Source organism: Nymphaea colorata, chromosome 8, assembly GCF_008831285.2.
Source record: "Nymphaea colorata isolate Beijing-Zhang1983 chromosome 8, ASM883128v2, whole genome shotgun sequence".
Classification (NCBI taxonomy): domain Eukaryota; kingdom Viridiplantae; phylum Streptophyta; class Magnoliopsida; order Nymphaeales; family Nymphaeaceae; genus Nymphaea; species Nymphaea colorata.
In genome coordinates, this window is record NC_045145.1 from 16,100,261 (window position 1) to 16,122,417 (window position 22,157).

General features: G+C 39.3%; 2 protein-coding genes across 2 annotated transcripts; both read right to left on the bottom strand.

The window, feature by feature from the left end:
• Positions 1 to 3,127: 3,127 nt before the first annotated feature.
• LOC116258306 (zinc finger protein CONSTANS-LIKE 16-like) lies at positions 3,128 to 5,321 on the bottom strand. The gene is made up of 2 exons (XM_031635390.2): positions 4,166 to 5,321; positions 3,128 to 3,689 (listed from the first exon to the last, which is right to left on the bottom strand). Exons 1-2 carry the CDS (start codon positions 5,195 to 5,197, stop codon positions 3,450 to 3,452), a joined length of 1,272 nt encoding a protein of 423 aa, XP_031491250.1. The 5' UTR covers positions 5,198 to 5,321; the 3' UTR covers positions 3,128 to 3,449.
• Positions 5,322 to 15,722: 10,401 nt separating this feature from the next.
• Positions 15,723 to 19,798, bottom strand: LOC116258876 (50S ribosomal protein L15, chloroplastic). Its single transcript, XM_031636315.2, has 6 exons — positions 19,639 to 19,798; positions 19,442 to 19,561; positions 19,098 to 19,310; positions 17,126 to 17,277; positions 16,075 to 16,342; positions 15,723 to 15,987 (listed from the first exon to the last, which is right to left on the bottom strand). Exons 3-5 carry the CDS (start codon positions 19,201 to 19,203, stop codon positions 16,121 to 16,123), a joined length of 480 nt encoding a protein of 159 aa, XP_031492175.1. The 5' UTR covers positions 19,204 to 19,310; positions 19,442 to 19,561; positions 19,639 to 19,798; the 3' UTR covers positions 15,723 to 15,987; positions 16,075 to 16,120.
• Between the last annotated feature and the right edge of the window lie 2,359 nt (positions 19,799 to 22,157).

A 22,157-nucleotide genomic window follows, 5' to 3' on the forward strand; every position in this document is an offset into this window, starting at 1 on the left:
ACTTCCTAAGAAAGATATGAATCTTTTGATTTTGAAAAATATAACCGTTTACTTGTCAAGATCCAGTTACCGACGAACTTTGTTTTACGTTACTCAATTATTTCTTATTCAGTCTTTTCTATCTCATTCTTTCATTTTCTTTTCCAGTTGGTTTTTTTTTTCTCACTTTAGAAGTGAATCCCAAAGATGAAAGAAATGGAAAACTACTTCTCTATCGTAACGAGATATACCGATCATCTTCAAATTTAATTTAAAGATGTCTAAACACAACAATTGTTGTAGTTACATACGAGAGGAAACTATTCATGTTACTATTTATATGTGCAAATTGATAGAACCATTCATGCCATCGGACTAGCTAAAGTAAGTTAGTTTAGTTTTGTTTGGCTTAAAAAAAGTGTGAAAAGCGTGTCTTGAATGCTTCGAAAGCATTAAGTGGTCGAAGGAGGAAGAGGCTGACCATGTTAATTCGTCAAGCCTGGCCACAAACCTCGGCTCAAGCTTAACCGAGCTGAGTTCGAACTTCGTAAGCTCGAGCCCAGTGAGTTCGAGCCGGTCAACTCGAAAATTGACTCAAGATCAAGCTAAGCTCGAGTTGTGGCTTATAGCACTTGAGCCAAGTTTGAGCCAGCCCAGCTCGGCTTGAACTCGACTCACCATGAACAGCCTTATGCACAATGAAATGGACCTTGTCAACGTTAAATCACTGAGATTTTGGTCCCAAGGCCAATCGTCACAGAGTCTTCCAAACAAATTAGTTTAACCCAACATGCGATGTGCAGTTCAGACTTCAGAGGCCCAAGTAATTTCGAGTTCTACGTGCATCAATTCAGGTACTGATTTCCATTTTCTTTAGTTTAACCCAAGACGCCATATTTGTACAGTTCAGAGGCCCTAGCAATTTAGAGTTCTATGTGCATCGATCAAAGTATTGATTTCAATTTGTGATGACTTTTTGAAAAAAAATAAAACATATAAACATGGATACACCCACTAAAATAGATTATGAGATTTTTTTTTTTGAAATGATCTAATTAACATTATAGATATGAATGTAAAAGTGATTTGGTAATAGAAATATATTGGATCAATCATTTTTCAACTTTAAACAAGTTCTTTAATTATAACAAAATCAATGGCTCTTGTACCATAAAACTTTTGATAGTTGAAAAAAAATCATATTTTTATGATGACAACTTAAATATAAGTATGTTTTACACCAAATTAATATATTCACAAGCATGTTACCACATTTTTTAACAAAAAATGAGTAATTCGGCTTTTGTTCTTCACCAGCCAAGTGGTATAGAATATATATAAGTATGAGAAAGTTAAATTGCACCAGATCAGAAACATGCATGCAGTACCCATCGTGCTTATCACTCACTTTCACGTCATAAAGGGTTCAAGCGCAAGGTTTAACTTGTATAAAAGAAAAGTACTCACGATATATATATATAAAAGAAAGGTGTCATATGTAGTATTACTTTCTCAAAGTGAAAGTAGAAGCTGTTATTCACTCTCTTTTTAAAATAACTTCTCATGTAACATCTCACAAACGATCAATCAAACAGATCCAACAGCTCATAATCAGTTCATACAATTTTCATGTTTAGTCAGTTTATATATACAAGGAGAGTATAACTAGATTCCACAATCGTGTTCATGGCATTCATAAGATAACCATATACGTGACTGTCATCTACATTTATGTATGTACGTCAGTATAAGAACCTAAACTGGAAGTTCTTATTTCAAAGGCATACATGTAGGTTCATAAAACTAACGGCCTAAATTAAAGTTTCATGCATCTTATACCCTCCAAAGAAATAAAATTTTTCATCAATTTCAAGCGTTCATTTTACAAGGATAATTGAGGGAAGGAAAGATGCAACATTTACAACGAATAATCAATATCGAAAGCATGCATTATCTTGTAAAATGAGTGGTTTTTTGTCATTAAGTATTCTGCAATTGCTTTTCATCTAGGGGCGTTAGATGAGGCTGGAATTAGAGAATTCTAGAATTAAAATTCTCATTTTTTTTTTATGGAACGAGAATAGTGTCATCAAACAAAGAATTTAGATTCCAGAGTTGTAGGCTTATTCTTGAATCAAAATTTTGGAATTGTGATTTTGCTCTAGCAGGAGGAAGTAAGTTTCTAAAATTTTAGAATTTTTTTCATCTCTCTTTAGGAACACATGTCATGGTGATTTTAATTAATCAATTCTACAAATTTAATTCATGTTTTATCGAACACATCACTTTCAATTCTAGAATCAAAATTCTAAACTATCAAATACGAAGGAAAACTAAAACTGGAATTTTCATTCCAATTCCAGTTTGAGGTGGAAGTTTATTTCTAAAATTTTAATTCTAGAATCCAAATGCAAAGCCATCAAACGGCGCTCTTATGAACAACATGCTTTATTATCGATAGGGAAAGGGTCTGGTTTTCAATTAATCGACTGCTCAAGGTTAATACTTGACAGTTCCAATGCAGAGCAGCAGAAAAGATCCAGACCCATTAGATCCAAAGGCGACTAATCGGTTGATTTAGAGTGTAGACTGAAGTTTTGGATCATGTTTGATCATTTTTTGTTGTTTGGACCCTAATTTAAATACATAGTATAAAGATCCATACATTAGAATCCATATTCGTGTAACAAGATCTAGGTTTGTTCAGATCCATGTAACTGGATGTATATCTATGATCCACCTTTCTCTATCTACATTAGAACCCAAGGCTCGATTGTAAAAGCTCAGTAATCTTAAGTGTAAATTTTCTCTTGTTAATTTCATTTGTTTCATATTTTATTTCTAGCACAAGTCCATCTTATTTCTCTCCAACCTTTACATTCCCTGCATTTCCTTTGTAGTTTTCCTTAGTTCAATATCAGCAGTTACCCAAATGCTCTATTGGTTGTAATCAGGTTCATAGTGCAGTTTTTAACATTTTAGATGCATGGGCAGTCGTTGATTTTCATGCTTCAAAAACCTGAATGAACTATACTGAAGTAGAATGATCAAAAACTATAATTTGGTCAATGGATTGTAAGAAACATATGTACAGCATCGGATACTGTCGCTGATACATATTAACATGATAATTTATACTAATTACTCAAGGTTAAATGTATTTATGCATTTACATGTGGGGATCATACGTACAACAGTCCCTGCAAAAAGAGAGGGATTTCGTCAGTAGTACTCTTGACAGCAATGGAAGCGGAAGATGAAGAAGGCTTCTGAAGTTATTTTCCTTCCATTCACGAAAAGGGGGAAAAGGAAAAACTTAATCAGCATATCAATTTGAAGCGCCTTATAAGGCACTAAGCGTTTCTTCCTGAACACAATGATTCTGGTTGGTTAAGCACAAAGAGGTGCTGATCAACCGATCAGAAGCGCCGCGAAATTCTCCGCCTGTAAACGCTTAATTGCATGTTCTACTAGTAAGGAAAAGCTGCAGGCCCAGCAAAAGCAGAGGTCCTCTTCACGAATCTGCCTTTCATCCTCGGCCTCTTCTCTGCGTTTAGTTTTCGAACTTCGTAACGTATCTTCTTGGAGAAAAGCCTCGTCCTGCGCTTCTCTCTGTACCGTGACACCCTCGCTTCCCTCCCACCGTCGCAAATCCCCACGCGAAGTCCAACGCCGGCCTCACCGTATGAGCTCATCTCCATGTTCATACCCTGAAATTTTCAGAACTGTTAATTACTTGAAGTTTCAATCTGAAGAAAGCAATGCTTGTATTTTGCTTTACTTTCTTGCTCCTTATGTAATTAATAATTGAGTGTGATTAATGCTAATCTCATGCTCTGTCTCGTTAAGCAGCTCGATTATCAGTCGCCGTCGACAGCGAAAACCCTTCAATTATGGCCAAAACCGTCAACATTTGTCGCCGGCTGGAAACAAAATTTCGTCATGGAAAGAGACAACACCTCAGAAAAGGACATCGCCTTCATCTTCAGGCTTCCCTTTTTCTTTCCATTTTTGCTGGCATTCTTTATTTCCATGACATCTCGCGCTCTCTCTCTCACACACACATAATGGTTTAACTAAAATTAAGGCTTTTTCCCGAGCATATAGCCGGCCGGTGCAGTAGCACTGACGCTGTAATTAATGGTGCATGAACTCAATATATGATTAACTTGAAGAGTATACGCACCATGAAGTCGGACCAGCACTCGTCCAGGCTTAGCTGCGGCCGATCTCCGGTAGTCCAAGGTGCACCCTGCCCGGCCCAGGCGGTTATCACGGCTTCATAGTTGAGACGCAAACAGATCCGCTTTGCCAATCCGCCATGGCCGCCGTCTCCCTCCGACGTGCAGCTCACCTGAACCTTCTCTTCTTCTTCATCCCCCGTCGTGGGCATGTCGTACTCGAAATTGAACTCCAAGGCGTCTCTCGACACGGCCATCTCTGCTGCGACCCTTTCTTGTGCCTCGTCCTCCTCTTCTACCTTGACCCTGCTGGCGAAGCAGTCCAACTCAGGCTGGTCTCTCGAGTCTAAGAGGCCCAGCCCCTCCATGCAGAAGGAATCGTCGTCAAGGCCCCTGCCCAGCAAGCTCTCTACATCGGCCGCAAAATCGGCGAGATCGACATCGGAAGGGAGGAAACACGGAAAATTGTCAAGACCACAATTGGCCGCATCGATGTCATGGTCATTTGAATCCAAAGCCACCGAAGGCTTCTGATCCTCAGGACTATAGGTGGTGGTGGTTGCAGTAGTGGTACTAGACCCGGAGGAGCAGAATTCACCAACCATAGGATCGAATATGGGAACGCGATACAGAAGCTGTTCCTCGTTCTCTTCCTGCAGTTCATCTCCGAGCTCCGGCACCAGCAGCGGGTTGGTGGCGCCAGACGCTGGCTCCGCCGACTGATCGGACTTAGTCGCCTTAGCATGTGGGTGCGGCCTGACGGACCGGGCCTTCCTTGTGAATCCCTTGTGCCACGAAGGCAAGAGGCCTCCGTCCTCGGTCCTGACCGAAGTCGACGACGAAGTCTTCAGACGGACGCGCTCATGGCGCTGAGCCAGAGGGTTGGCGGAGTGAATTACGGCGTCGCACGCCTGACAGAGGAACGCATCGTCGGCGGCGCAGTACCAGCGAGCGCGCCGCTTGCGGCAATCCTCGCACGGCCGAGCCGTCTTGCCGCCAACGGCGTTGGCGACCTTCTTCTCCATTCCAGTACTCATAGGAAACCGATCTAAAAGACAGACAGCCGCAGCAAGGGGAGCGAAGCAGTTGGCCGGATAAGAAATTAAGAGTACAGTGGAAATATCGGGCAGAGCTTATTTAGAGGGAGGGAGGGCAATAATTGTGGAGGAGGTGGTGTCCCACACCCGACCTTTTACCATGGCTTCGCCCCCTGCACTTTTAGGGTTCGAGGGCGTGTGTCAGAGACGCTTTCGGGCCCACACCTTCTCGCCTTATCTCGTCTCCCATTGGCTCCTGCCTCATGTCCATCGCGAATAGCGGCACCTCATTGGTTGACGTTTCCATCGAGCCAGATTTCTGGTGGTCCCCCCCCCCCCGTTCTTTCCTTTATGGGTCACTCCTGTCCTCCGTTGAGGACCACATCTCCTCGTCGTCGCCGTCCTTTTCTTCTTCTCCCCTCCAACTTCCTTTCACGACCCAACAGACCGACCGTCTGCAGCTCTCATTATATATATATATATTTATATATATATTTGGAGCTTCAATCTAGAGTGAGGATTTCGATATCTTCATGGTAAAGTAGAAGGACCCATCTGGTTTTACGGCGAAGAGGAAGTAGAAACATGCACTTGATCTTGGGCTACCAACTTCTTTTCTTCATCTTGAATCCACTGAAGAAGACCAGAAAAATGCTGAGAATTAGAGAGAATTGTGAAGATGGTATGGTGTCTGAAAATCTTATTAGAAATCCGATTGGAATTTCGAAGGCGAGCTCAAAGTTTGAAATTCGAAAACCATGGCTCTGGAATGTTATTGGGTTTGTGGTTTTATGATTTTACTCTTCCCCGACGGGTAAGTTCGTGACACCGAATGAAGGTTTGGGGTCCCCCAATCTGTCTCTTTTAGGAGACTAAGATAACGATACAGTCACGTCCATATCGATTCCTGCAGGAGGGTCCCATTGGTGTGACAATATAAAAAAGAACCCACTCATCCTTGAAGAAGCCAAAAAAAGAAAATATACAAGTTTTTATTTTAAATGGTTTGTTTTTCCTTTTGAACTTTTACTTACACTGCTTTCTGCTTTCATTTTTTTCAGTACCATTGATGGAAGCTGCCATGTACATACGATGAATGACACATGTCTCCATGCCCATATTCATGAAAGGTGCAGAATACGATGGTGAGGGTGAGCGATTCTTGGAGGAGTCATGGTCTTTATCTTTTTGTGATGAGAAAATGAACCGAATTTTTTGTTTTCCAAAGGTTCTGGACTTGCATACACGATACATCGAACTTTGCAATTGGTTTAGTTTGCTGCTGTTTAGGTAAAGAAATTTAAGGGTCACGTAAATTTCTTTCACCTTTCTGGGTTTCTTAACTCTTAAGTGCTATGGATAAATTTAAAGATCAAGTGAGCTTCGAACAAAGCCATTCTTGCAGAGGATCTGACTCGCGACATAGCCCGAATTTTGATTCATCTTTCGATAAGATTTTATGAGCGAGCAAAGTTAATAGAGTTTGATCGGTCTCAATCCTAGCTACCGCAGGTGAGAATTAACTTATAATAGATGTGTGGATGACGTTTCTGATACTGAGACTCCTGCGATTGCTTGGTAATAGACTTAAAATTACGCAAGGATCGTTTCTCCTCCAGTGCAAGAGATGACTTGAGAATACAAAGATTTTGAAAAATTTTAATGACTTTCGTTATATTATGAGCTATTCTGGTTCGTAAATTTTTCTGGGTTGAAGCTTTATATAAAGCCAACCATATGTAAATTTCAGTAGGACAGGCAATGTGCAATGAAATCGACAATGATTTGGATGTAAGGAAATAATTTTTTTGTAGTGTCTCCTGTTAGACATGCTTCATGCTCACTCAGGCAAGAAACCTCTCAATAAATTTATCTCTGCATGTGTGTATATATGTATATATATATATATATCAAGAGAAGAAGAAAAGCGGCGGTGCAATGTCAGCAATGAGGTAGTGTATATTGTCTCTTTGTAGACTCCAAATGGTACGATAGAACCTTGGTTTAAGGGAAAACAACAGACCGAATCCAGCCGTCAAATAAATTTTCTTCCCTCTTTCGGATACAAAAAATATCATAAATGAGAACATTGCAGTTGAACCCTCACTAATGGCGCTTAGTTTAAAGAGAAAGAGCATTCCATAAGATACGGGCGAAGAACAGCCAAAAAGAGGATATGTTAAGGAATAGAGAAGCTAGCGAATTTGACTTCTTAAAAGGCAAATCATACCAGAAAAGTTCCTCATTTGTCACAGTTTGACACTAAAAACGGCGGCGACCTGTAAATTGTTTTTTATGCGCTAACAGCGTTTCCAAGGTTGAAGAAAGTAAAGAGCTCGATGCTCAATATGCAACTTTCTTGTTAACAAAATCTGCATATTTTTCAAATTCCTTGTGCACCTCTTAGAATTTAGGATTTTATTAGTTTTATGGGCATTGAAAAAAATATATTTTCTCCTTTCATTTCTAACCTACAAACAACAAAAAATTAGTTCCTCGTGACATTGTATGTATTTGTTGAATGATGCAAATATATAGTAATCCTTGCGTGATACTGATTGTGGTTCTGATTTTAGTGCATAACAAAACAATCAAATTAAAAAATATACAAAAACTTCACAAAGAATTGAAATCTGTCGATTGCCAAGTATTGACGGATAGATTTTTTGTAAGTCTAATGCTAAAAACCATCGCAATAGATGTATTAACAAACATTTTTTATTGGACCATGTCTTTTGATAGCAGTTTGATATGTTTAACGACCGAGATTTCAATTTCTCAAAATTCCACATATTTCAACTGATCGTAGGTCGGCGTGATATATTAAATCGACAGTCCTTTCTCAGTTTATAAAATCGTATGGACGTATTTTCAAACACAAAAAATACTTGATATTCGTGTACACAAATTTATTATACGGAGTTCTTAATGCTTTTCGTCTACCGGATGCCACGTCTCTCCCTTTGACAGGTACCACTTTAACTGGACCTCTACGTCAAGACAACACATCCCGTTGGAATTGAAGGCAATATTAAGTCTCTCATTTGTTCCCATGCACTTTTCCCGTGGAAAACAACTCCAACAAGATTCGAGTGAGATAAAACAGAAAGAACGAGAAGGGTGCAGAAGGATAAATAAATCTGCAGCAGACTGTAACAACTCCTGTGTGTTTGCTTTCAACATCTCCGCTCTCTCTCTTTCTCTTTTAAGTGATGGGCAGCGCTACCAGTCGAACCATGTGGCATGCATTAACCATGTCGTCATTTGATTCTGAAGTTCTCCATCCTGATAATATCAAGGATTGCTTATTTGGATTGAGGTTGCCGCTCTTGGAGCTAATATGGCTGGGTCTTACCATCTCTCTCTCTCTCTCTCTCTCTCTCTCTCTCTCTCTCTATATATATATATATATATATATATATATATATATATATATATATATATATATAGAGAGAGAGAGAGAGAGAGAGGTGGCACAACTTGTCTCACACGCCCATGACTACTGTGTGGTGATGTTTAGTGACAGGCATTGGGTGCAATCAATCAAGAGAATTTTGATATCGATACAAAATGGAAAGAAAGAAACCTCGCCAACGTAGACCTGCGTGCTCACCGGAGCCACATGAGCTCCCCGGCCTTTCGATTAATGCGGTTGGCCAGCCGAGTGGCTCATGGGGCAAATGCCACCTGAAAGGTGCCCGGCTCGACTAATATTTTGACTTGGTGGTGCCTGCTGGGTCAAGTTGACTCTACCAAAGTCTTGCTGAAAATAAAGTGTAGAATTTTTTAAAATTGATTACCATACAATCGATTATGTTGATCAAGCATGTATTTTGTTCATTTCTTTACTAAACCAATATGGATGTCATCTTTTGAGGAACTAACTCTTTTCTAATTGCTAGATATTTCACATGGAAGCATAGTTGCAGCATCAAGTGAACCGAGCCAACTACAGTCAACCACCTGATCATCTTTATAACTGAATTCAAACCGAGTTTATTTCAGATCGCCTGACCCATTTGCATGGTTTGCTAGGTGAGGTTGGTGAGGTTATGGGGGTTTGCAGTTTCTCTGGCTGTTTTGGGTTCGACCCGGATCGACCTTATTCCTCACACCTCTTTGCAGCTATGGCTAATTAGTGGTGCTGGTTCTTCTCATGAGCTGGGTCCGGTTAGCTGGTCTTTTGTTGATTCTGGCCGGGGCCTTGCGGTTTACCAGCCTCTCTTTCTCTTTGCACGCACCAGCAAGGCAGCATTATATACCATTCATGAAGCCTTGAATTTGCAAAAACTTGACATGTTGCACACATTATTCCTGAACCGGCCATGGGATCGAATCAGTTCGCCACCAATTTGAGTCGAATTCACTATTCAAACCATTTTTTATAACACTAATTAGCTCTAGAGCCAATTCTACTCAGTATCCTATTTTTGTAAGACTAGTTCAGGTACATTTAGAAAGGCCCTGAATGAATTGTTTGGTAAATGGGACAGTGTGTAACTGTAGCATGAATATGGTTCGAAGATTGGAACAGATTCATGGAACACTTTGAAAAATGTTTTATAAATATGCTCAAAAAATTGGAACGATTCATGAAAAAGTTATAAACTGTTCCATTTGTCAAACGAGCTGAATGACTTTAAAATAAAATTGTCAATATGGTCTAAGGTAATGTTTTGTCCCGTCTTAGCTCAACTAACGGGAATTTTCAATAAATCCTAGCGGAAACCAATCAACCAGCCCCAAACTTAACCAACCCCCTAGTGATTTTGAATAAAATATGGTAATAGTAGACTTGGTGCTTTTATGTTCAAAAGGAAGGTCCCACTGGGTGCATTAATTATGATGGCTCCCCAATCACATGCACTCCATACCCATGTTTTCCAAGCCACATGAGGCGCAATTACTATGAACGAGAGAACTTTTCTTTCTAATTTAAGACTAGCTGATTAGGATAAGAGTGGTGCATCCTTAGTATTGAAATCTTGACCTCCTCCGACACAAAAGGGCCTTAAACCAAACCCACCTAGCCGGATCTCGATCTCTTGTTGTCAACAGCAAACATATGTAATCGTATACTAGCTAATTAGGATCAGAGTGGCGCACCTCAAATATCGAACTCTTGACCTCATTCAACTCAAAGGTCGAGCTCTTGTTGGCACTAACCAGGGGCAGGTGCAAGGCCAGAGTTAGAGTTGGGCTATGTATGGGCAATTACCCACACAGATTCCTTAAAAAACAAAGCCTTCTTATTTTTATGCCGATATTTTTGAGTAATTTTTCTCATTTACATATTGGTGTTCCTTAAAAATTTTATATTTCTAATTAGTGCCTCCTTAGCCAAAATTTTCTCTGGCTCCACCCCTGGCACCAACAAATGCATGTTAACGTCCGCGGTAGCCCTCCAGGCACATCTGACAAGAACTGCATTTAATTAGGGTTGTATGTTTATTTTGCCCTCTTTATCAATTGAATGTTTGATGGATAGGGCCTTTGTTGCTAGTGCACTATTTTGCTCTCACCGTCATTTTCCAATGGTTGACATGTTTGTTGGTATTAGGAAATTCCCTCATGGGGGGCCTCAGCTCCAGCGCTTATCTTGAAGATTCTTTGCAGTTTTATTTGGAGAAATCCAAACGTCTCACTGTCTCATTGAATTTTGGGGGTTGGAGAGGTAAAGTGTTTCCACACTGGTTAATTTTCTATGAGATTGAAAGTTCTAGTGTCTGATGGATAAGCTCAGGCCTTGAGAGCCCACTGAAATGCCAATATAGCCCTTGAATTTTTTGTATGAAGACCTATATGGTCTTTGACTAATTAACATCATATGCTTGTTTTGTTGACCATGTGAGTTGAAGAGCTCCAAGTATGCTGTTGGATCAATGGCACAAGTGGTGCAGATGAGTTGCTCAACCTTCAAGTTGATGAAATCAAGAGGCCCCATTTAGTCTTTTGCCATAATCTACCAATTGGGGTTCGACCTAGAGTTCTGTCACAACCCAGTGTGCTGTTGTTTTCGACTATAAAAGATCCCCGACCATGCACTATGAACTCATGAGGCAAAGGGCACGGGGTTGGGGGAGCCGCTATGGCTTCTCTTCAGAGTGGTGGAACAATCGCCGCTCACCTTAAAGCTTAAAAAGAAGCTAGGGCCGAGCTCGACATGCACGTGTGTTAGCCTCTTAGAACTAAATATTCAACTTAAAACCTTCAAGTTGGTGGCAATCAAGTGCTTGATAACTGATTGAGTAGGTTCTTGACGTAATCTCTCGATTCAGGGTTTGACCAACAGGAGAGTCGAATGCTAGGACGATTGCCCCTTTTGAGGTTTTGGGGAAAAAATTTTGTTATAGTTTTTAAAAAATTTAGTTTGGCCCTTGTAAAATTTTCGAAAAATATATAGTTTAGGTCCCTACAAAAGTTTTGAAAAATATAGTTCAACTTTCTCAAGAAAAAAAAAATTCTTGACTCCGCCCCTGAGTTTGACTTAAGGCCTTCAAGTTGATGGCAGCCATGAGTTTGACAAATGATTAATCATTCAGTGTAGCTGCTAATATTCCACCTAACTAGCCTCACCACTTCTTGTCAACTAAATTGCCAGAACCCTCTCTCTCCCTCCCTCAAAGTTAGGCATGCCATAGACATTATATAAAAACTTTAACAACCTGACTCACTTCACTTTTGGGTTCAGACTCCTAGTCTAAAGGATCCCAACCCACCCCCCTATCGATTTTGGCTCCAGTCTCCAAAAAAGCTATGAACCAAGACAACCATCTATTTAATAACCTCCTTTATAAGCCAAGTCTCGACCTCTTTTCCTTGCCATAGGGGCTTCACCGACTTGCAGAAAGGATAGACATAAACTCTATTCCACTAGAGACTTCTACCACATATGGAAGTATTTCCTTATGTCATAGAAGCCATTATTGACCTATGAGCTTTCAAAGTAGGACCCAAATATCAGAGTCGAAACGCTTCCAATATGCAAATGAGGGGTGGGGTCGTTTGCTTATTTCCTGCCCATTCCTACTCCAATTCCATCCAGAATTCCAATGCATTTAGTTGGCTCAGATTCGAATCTTTTGCATCCCTACCAAATTTTAGAATATGATTACAACTCCTTGACTTAGACAGCCTCCCAAGTGTTCTAGGAGGCATGTGAACTATCGTAAATTGATATAGAAATCATATCACCCAATTGCTTGATAAAGAGGGATTGACATTCATGATATGTTGGGTAAGATTGGGTCCCTCCTATATTTGACAAAACAAATTAATGTTACTGTTCCTATATGCCCATCATCTTCTACTGAAGATCCATCGGATCACTCTCACCCACGAGATTTGAATATATGGTGGGCTTCGCCATAGATTCTCCAAACAAATCAACACTATTAAAATGAAGATAAGCTTGGGAGGGGAGTTCAAAGTCCATATTGTATACGCAAGACAACTTCCAAGTGGCAGGCCTTCGTTTCCTCCAAAATAGACATCCAAACGTAAATCAGATTGAAATTTGAACTTTTCTTAATGTTTACCTTCAGCATAAAAACTCCGGTCGCCTGTGTGAACCTATAGTACATCCTCTTTGAAATTTCAATTTGAAAAGTTACTTTTTGCATCATAACTCTTGAATTCTTAGATCAATTTGATCGTGTTCCTCCTAATTATGCTCATACTTTTCGTTTTCAGGATGTCACGTTTCATGATTCTTGCATGTGTGGCGTGTGCTTACGAATGCTGTTTATCGTTATTATATTCATGGGTTGCAGAAATTTTGCGTTGTGCAAGGAGGAAATTTTCTTCGTAAACCTCGGAAGCCTTTTTTTTTTTTTGAGGTCTTGGCAGAGGGGACGTGGGAGCTGCGCGGCCATGGATGTTGTGCATCGACGGCCGTGGATGTGAGCCTTTCGAGCAGCCTCTAGTTACATCTTTGGGCCTCCACCAAGCGTCTTCTTCCGCGTGGTGAATCACGAATGATTGAGCTTGCTTCCGTTGCCTTCCATCTTGAAAGCGATCCTTTAGCCGGCGTCCATCTTCAGAAATGAATGGTACTGTCCGGGAAGAATTAAGGGCCATCCATGAGCCATGTAAGAAAAGTAAGCTTTCCATCACAGGCATGCATTTTTTCCGGCGTCCGATCGCCACTCCACCTTCATTAAGATCAGATCATCATGCGGCTGCAGATCATTCGTCGCTCTCTCTCTCTCTCCGACCATCGCTACTCAGCTGGGCAGCAGTAAAATCGAAACCATTCTAATGGCAGAGCTTAATCAATTTGTTCTGTTTTTGGAACATAATCAGTGTAAATGTTGAGGTCACTCTGTCAACGCATTTGCTTTTTTTGGATATTCATATATTCTCATTCAAATATGAATGAAGAAAAGTTGTGTTCGAATTTGAATCTGACTTCGTCGGTATTCACTATTTGCATTCGCATGTGAAAAAAGAAAAGTCGTATTTAAATCTGAATCCACTTTTACAATTTGAATTTGATTAGAACACCAATTTTTTACATTTATATTCAAATCTGAATTTTGAATCGAATTTGGCTGATTTTCAAAATGTAAAAGCATTTGATATAGGATATTTGCTTAAAACTAAATCTGATCCGGGTCCAATCATATGTCAGTTCTTAAATCTGAATCCAAACCAATTTCTTAGTTAAATTAGATATTAAATTTTGTCTCATATATGATTTGTCTAGAATGATTCCATCAAATATTCAATCCAAATCGGATATATATACCAACTTCATATAAACCCCTAAATCGTCGTTGGGAAATGGCTTGCCGTGAGAAGGGAATGCGTGCAACTTCCCGGTAGTCATGGTTTAAGTCTATTCTTCAACTCAAACTCATGACGATTGAAAAGTACTGTGAGCAATATCAAGAAGGAAGGACTGTTATTTCTCGTAAAGTTTGCCCCCATGGGGGCAGATGAACATTGGTTTTATCTGGTGTCACGGAATGGGCCTGACGAGGAAAACCGGATTCATTAGGTAGCCGATCTGAGAGTGTCATACACGTATACTCGTATCAGTTTTTTCATATTCTAGTAAATAATTTCTTGTTAATTTTTTTATAATTTTCATTTTTTTAATAAATGTTTTACAATATTTTGTGCTGATTCAATTGAATCAGCGAACTGAACAATTCACCGAATGAGCAGCCTCGCCATTTAATTCATAAAATTATGACACAGGTTTGCATATTGGTCAAAAGAAGTTCTCCCTCTCTCACTCTCTCTCTGATATATATATATATATATATATATATATGCCATTGTTTTTTGTAAAATTTGAGAAAGTCTAGTAATATGCCAAATTACGAGGAATTGTGACTAGATTGCAAAAAAAAGCTGTACTAAAACAAATTTTGCTTAATGTTTTCTTTTTATGAACTATGCCTTTTGAATTATTTTAACAACATAAGTGGTCATTGTAATCTTTCAAACATTAGGCAGTTTTTTAAAGTGCATTAAAAGTTGAGTAAGTTTTATGCAATTCTATAACAAGTTAACAATCCCAATCCCAAAATTCATGGATAATTTTGAAGGTCTGGGCATCAGGCCGGACCGGGCCGATAACAGTTGAGCATGGGCTGGCCCGACACCCGAAAATCGAGTTCAGACTCGACACTCGACATCCAAGCCCAGGCCCAATCGAGCCAAGTACCTGATACTGATTGGGTCGAATACCGAGTACCCATCGGATACCCAAGCCCGATGCCCAAGCTTACTTTTGAAGGTGTTTAATAAAAAAAAACACTGTAGAACACATGTATGAAAAAAACACTATATTAGTGTTTCAGAAAACCAGGTGTGATCATAGATACTATTTCTAGCTAAACATAGTCACGCCATGTTTTCTGAAGTAATAAAATGCTGTTTCTTGATTAATATGTGTTTAAGAGAATGTGTTCTAATACCATAATGTTCTTAGAAAGCACGGCCAAAAGTTTTTCTTCTGTAATTATCTGGGGAGGGCTTTTCTTGTCTTGCTCTAGAAAAGAAAAGGAAACTGAATGCATTATCCGCTTCTCTTCCACGTCTATTTTCTTGATTTCTCCATAACAATGGTAAGGCGAGCCTGTGCAGCTCCCACCAAGATCCACATCTGGTCAAGCCTGCAAACAGAAACAGTGCTAGCGATACATGGGTTGAAAAAATGAGTACTTTTTTCTTATTAAATATTTTAAAAGTTCTATTACTTATTTTTTTAAAAAAAATTAAGAATGCATCTGGTTCAGGCCGACGCATGTTGGCAATGTATATCTCTTTTTAAGGTTCGCCGACATGAAATGGAAACGAATATTTAGAAGATTAAACCCTCACGCATAAAAAAGTGGCGTATTGTCTCTAGTGGAGTAGAAACATGATAAATCTATTTTCTCAAGCCTGACAACCATTTGTTTTCAAGAAAGAGAGAGAGAGAGAGGTACCCAAAGTGATTTCTAGTTGCGATCCGACAGAGGTCATTCCGTAGTCCTGCCTACAAAGAAATTTTGTTATTTAGATAAGCAGAGAGCAACAATAAGTTCAACCTTGATGTGATGAAGAACCAAGAGTATTAATTACAAGCAAAATGATGGTATGTGGTAATAAAAAACATGAGATTTTAAGTTCTCCCACCATGAAACCAAAATAAAGAACGAATCAAAAGAACTATATCCTAATGACAACAAACAAGCAGATTGGGTGAGGAAGAAAAAGAACTTAGAGTTTTCTCTTCCATTTCTTCAAACAGAAAGGTAGTTAACATCCTTCGTCTGCATGTCGAACTAAAAGACCTGCAGTGTAAGACAAGGGTAATGTTCTTGTGAATTCAAGAAGGGATAAAAAAAAAGGGACTAATTAATAGGTATGCGATTCCATACTTGTTGAGTTGATGAAATAGGGTCTTGGTCATGTTTCTCAAACGGTTCAAGCAGATGATGAATCAGCTTCAGATGACGCAGCTTTCTTCTTTGCAAAGTACTCCTCTGCTTGAGCCAAGTTCTTCGCAACCGAAGGTTTCACCCACTTTTTCCTCCCAGGCAGCACAGTTAGAGTGCATCCAGCAGCTTCCAGCTTCTCTTTAGCTGAAGTGGAGAAGGTACGAGCTTTCACATGCAGCTTAGTACTCAGTTCACCATCTCCTAAGATCTGTTCATCCAGTTTGGGTTGCATTTGAACCATAAATACTTGCCATATGCAACCTTACAATGATCCTAGCTATTACAATTTTGCATGCAAATTGTCTACCAGGAAAAGGACATGCTATATTCTCAAGGGCAAGAAAATCCACATGTCAGCCTACTAAGATGGTTGCCATTATGCATATTGGGGAGCATGTAAATATAGCTGCACCTTTTTCAAATTTCATCATTTTCTCCTACATTTGCATCCTCTAATTATGTTGAGAAGAGACTTTTTGTTCCAAGACATGTTAGCCTTTTCATCAAATCCTTTCACAAACTGTTTCACATGAAGAATCTTTTGTTTTCAAAGAAGAAACATGAAGAGAGCAATGGATCAATATTGCAATTCCATTCTAACCTCACTTCAGGAGAAAAAAAAAAACTCATCAACCATCCAGAAATCAAAGCACAGTAAAATGAGACCTATGAACCATATGTGTGCATTTCTTCAAGAAACTTGAAAGTGTTGGTCAAATTTCAGGAAATGGGCTATAAGATGGGCCTTAGTGTTTCATATTTTTCTTATTTGTTTTCAGGCACAAAATAAAACAATAAGTAGAATGAGATTTTCCGTTTCCACAAGAAAAATGCCATGCAGATAATTTAGAGAGGAAAAGCAACTCGGTGGACCTTCCAGAGAAAATCACAATGCTTGAAACATCAAGAACAAGAGCTCTAAATTTCAATTACATGCAGAAGGAAAGCTAAAACTCCAGTATAACAGGCAGATGGGAAAATAAAAGCATACCTTTAAAGGAAGTCTCCTTTCCCTACCGGATGGGTTTATCAATCCTCTTGTCTTCAGGGACTCCAGCGATACTTCATCCCCTTCCTTAAAGCCTGCGGCTTCAATATCTTTCAAGTTCACAGGAACATACTTCGGTTTACCTGCATGCATACCTGAAAACCAAGGGATAGCAATTAATCAATAGAATACATAAAAGAGGTGTTACAGATATCATCCCTTGGAAATTTTTGCAGCAAGGAGTAGCTTGTATGAAGGGAAGAAAAAGGTTGAGAGCAGGAGGCAGATGTGGAGCAGATAAAACAACAACAGATTCACATCAAGCCACAATAATTATCAGAAGATGTTGAAGAATCACAAGGTTTGTCACAGCATTAGCAAAACCATAGTATTGGAGACTGAGGTGATACATCAGACACTCTTGAATTCAGAAGCCGTTCTGGCATCAGAACAAGAAGGCTCATTCATTGGATTCTCAACTGATATACATGTATGTTTACATTCATAGAGTAGCTCAATACATTTGCTTCCTAAACCACAAAAAACAGCCAATTACTGGAGTACAAACGATAACTCTGCCTGTTTGTACATTGACAGAATGGGCCAATGCACTCACTTCAGCATCCAAGTAACAAAATCCATCCATCTGTTGGAACTAAAGTTGGTGTGAGACACTTTTATGACAGCAATCATGTCTAAGACTTGAAACTAATAGTTATGAGAACATAAATTTAGAAACTAAATTGTGAACTGTTTCTCTCCGATGGCATTAAAACAAAAGTTAACTTAGTCTGTTGACTAACCAGGTATAATGGGATATACTTTGGCATAAGGAGCCACTTGCAAGGAGTGAGAGTAAAGACTCAAACATTTTCTTCAGAGAAACTGTCTATGGACTTCTGTGCAAAACATGAACGGGCATTACTGAGATAAATTAGACTATGTGGTCCATTATCCCTTAAGAATTGGATCATCATCAAACTAAATGTAGATTCTTGATCCGTCCACAGGAGGATAGCCAGCAAATGTTGAAGACCATATTTCTCCAAGAAGGTAGCTGGTAAATGATGAATGTAGACAAACGCTAGGTTAGGACTTACTAGCATGCAGAGGAAACATATGCAGATTCCCCCCATTCCTTTGAATGTTCTTCCATGTAACCTAGGAATATGCACTGACTATCGTCAACCATCAAGGAGAACTAATAAAAACTGGCATGACGGGATTTAGCCGCTAAATCCCTCACAAGCATTGGAAAAGAGGTATCATCCTATTTTATGCAATGCCTCTTCAATCTCATATGGAAGGCTTCTCAAGAAAGTTGTTGAACCATAACATGATTTTCAAATACAAGTGAATAGATCAGAACAAAATGAGAGAGCTGAGGTAAATCAAGGTACAAAGGATGGTTCAGCCAAAGTGGTTAACAAATGGAGGACAGGATAGAAGAAAAGCAGCCAATAATGTTGCTTTTGTAGACTGCAGGCAGGAAGCCATTGTACAGCTTCTTCTTCAGGCACTCGTAAAATAATGGCAAAAGTATAAATCCACTTCTGGTCATTCATTACTGGTCTTAGTATTCAGAAGTGATGAGAACGGAAAGTAGTTGCACCGTTTATCAGCTTCAAAATGCAACAAACCCACATATAGGTAGTACCGATCTCCCTGAACTTTCATAGAATGTCGCCTATAGTTATCATTCAAAAAGAATAAACGCTGCTTGATTATCATAATTCAATTGCGATGGTGCAAAAGCACCAAGGCTTCTTTTTCTCGCCAAGCAGGATATCATCTTGAACTAAGCCCCAGAAACTTCTACTTACTCCAGCTTTCAAAATATCATTTTCAGTAGGATTTCGATTTTATTCGTAATCTTAAACCTTAACCGCCAACTCAGACTACCAAAACAATTCAAGAAACAATCAAGCAGAACTTTATAAGTAAATGGAGATGGAAATGCAGAGAGAACAGTTACCCCCAGCAATGCCGCGCAATTTCGGGATTCGCCGGTACAACGGCATCTGCCCACCCTCGAAACCAGGCCTAACGCCGGGGCCTGACCTGGACTTCTGGCCTCTCATGCCGAACCCGCAGCTGTTCCCCTGCCCCGCCGCAATACCTCTTCCCTTCCTCTTCTGTCTCTTCCTGGAACCAGGCTGCGGCCCCAAATTGTCGAGCCTAAACCTACCTGTAAACCAGATAACCATCAAGCATATCAACAATGACAACAAAGAAACACAACCATCCTCATTTCTAGGAAAACCACAACACAGTAAACCATCATATAAATCGACCAACAAGCTCAGTGGAGCAACTCACCAACAGGAGCACTGGTTTCATTGGCGACGGGTGGTGAAGAAATCCGGCAGACGATAGAGATGGTTGGTTGGTTCTTCCTTCTTCTCAAAACCAATGGGGGAAGGATGCAATTGAGGTTCCCTGCAGCAGACATTCTGTGTTATAGATAGACAGATAGATGGAAAGAGAAAGAGAGAGAGAGAGTTCTATTAGTTTACCTTGTTAAAGTATGAGGAGGAGCAGAAGAGTTTTATTGGAGAGGGATGAGTAAAGGAAGAGACCAGAGAAGTCATTTCTGCTGCTTCGTCCTCCTTCAGCTGTAGCTGCTGATGATGATGAAGAGGGAAGGAATGGATAAAATCCTTCGTCTGTTCGCGCAAAGAGGGCGGTTATCCGCAGATGCAATTCTTTTGTAAACGGGTCGACTTTAGGAAGGACCCGAACCGAAATTTAGCCGCAGAGAAATCCGGCCAGGCGGCGGTGTGAGCTGGACTGCTCATTTCTTGGATTTGGATTCTTAAAAAGTACAAGTTGGATAGGACCCGAAGATTGCCATATTGTGGGGATCCAACTTGATCAAAATTTTATTTTGGAGGCATTTTGAAGTATATAAAACAAAAAGCTTGATCTAAATGCATAATTCATTCATCTCAACCTACCAAATATATAACAACCCGACCCCACTCCCGGGCTCGGGCCCCTGGTTCGACGGATCCCAACCCGCTCCCTAGCAGTTTTGGTTCTAATCCTAAAAAGGCTAGGAACCAGGACAATCATCTCATTAATAGCCCCCCTTTATAAGTACTTGAAGATCCCTCACAATCTTCGATACGAGACTAAACTTCTGGGGTGTTACAATCCACTCCCCTTAAGGCACACGCATCCGTGCGTGTGGGACCCAAGTCTCAGTGTTAAAACTGCTCTGATACCACTATAACAATCCGACCCACTTCCGGGCTCGGGCCCTTGGTTCGACGGATCCCAACCCGCCCCCTAGCAATTTTGGTTCCAATCCTAAAAAGGCTAGAAACCACGACAATCATCTCATTAATAGCCCCCCTTTATAAGTCCTTGAAAATCTCTCACAATCTTCGATACGAGACTAAACTTCTGAGATGTTACAAAATATATTTAATAAAAAAAAAACAAAATAATTTTATATTGAAACAAATACTTGGATGTTGTAATCGTATCCGGTGAGAGTAGGCAGCAGTTGTTTGGAGATTTTGCTCATCGGCGATTGACTTTTCAGGTATATGAAGTCACCGTTGATGTAATGCGGCATCAAATGCGTTCTCCTTGAATTCAAACTCTAGTACCGGAAAGATCTGTACAAAGAATGAGGCTTTTTTCAATCGAGCCAATACAGCCTCTATATATATATATATATATATATATATATATATATATATATATATATATATATATATATACTCAACAAAGCAGGCTTAAGGTTCATTGATATACTTTTTTTGTAATTATATTAATTGGTTTTAATGCTTGTTCAACTGTAGTCAGTTTATTTAGTGTTTAAAATAGTTAGGTCAATGCATTTTATTATTCATATTGAAAAGTTATACAATTGGAATTTATGCCAGTTGGCATAGAGAAGATTATATCTTATGGTCAAGGGACCATGTGTTATATATTGAAAATGACCAAACTGCATTTATTTCTTAAATGGTAGACCCCTCCACTATAAGGGCAAAAAAGTAAGACTTTGAAAAAATTGACCATATAAAATTATTGAAATACCCGGATAATAAAACGTGGAAACATGTCTTCCTATGTTAGCAGCGTAACATGAAAGACATACTTCCATTGGTAAAGTTAAAGACATTTTGCCAACTTAATGGTAGATATAACAAAAAACAAGCTTATAAAACTTTTGAATTAACTGTTCAAATATCTAAGTGTGCCTTTATCAATATTATAAGGTCAGGTGTATTTTTTTCATATTGTTAAATGTTTGAACGAGTAACAAAAATATGTTGCCACTGAAAAATAGAAGAGTTCAAGTCAAACGAAGTTAAAAGAAAAGACCTTTAGGTTGTGTTTGTGTCACTGCGTGTCTCAGACCCATGATGACTTGAGATACTAAGATCTCATATTCATGGATTTAAGATCCATGACCACCTTCCATCCGACCTTAAATTCATGGTTTTTAACATGTAGCATGGATTTTAAATCTATGCTACTAAGATCCTCAGTTTGTTTAAACTGATTATCTTTCAAAGCATATTTTTTTATGCAGTCTCAGATCTAAGATCCAAAGTTATCCAATACAACCTTTACTGAATTATATATGATTAGGCCTCAACCCTAAAAGAACCATATTGACAATACATAAATCCGTTGGACATATCATATTATTAATTTTAACTCAGACTCAGTTAGATTTGGCAAAAAAAAAAAAAAAATAGTAATTAGATTCAAAGTCCAAATATAATTTCACAATCAAACTCAAATATGAGCTCGATCCTGTTTAGGATTCAATTAAAGTTGAACTCATTTACATAGTCTGACTCAAATCTAGCATCATAGATCCCATTAGAATTCATGCAGTTTACTCCTCTAAAGAGCTGTTTGGTGCCCAAAAAGAAAGGAACAAATTCTTATTTTCTATCTGCAACGGCTTTGATAATGTCGGCATTGAATGTTGTGGAAAGAAAGAGGATAGGGTTGGTTAACATTGGAAAACTAAGAGGAGATTCCATGGAGGGAATGTAGGTGCGAG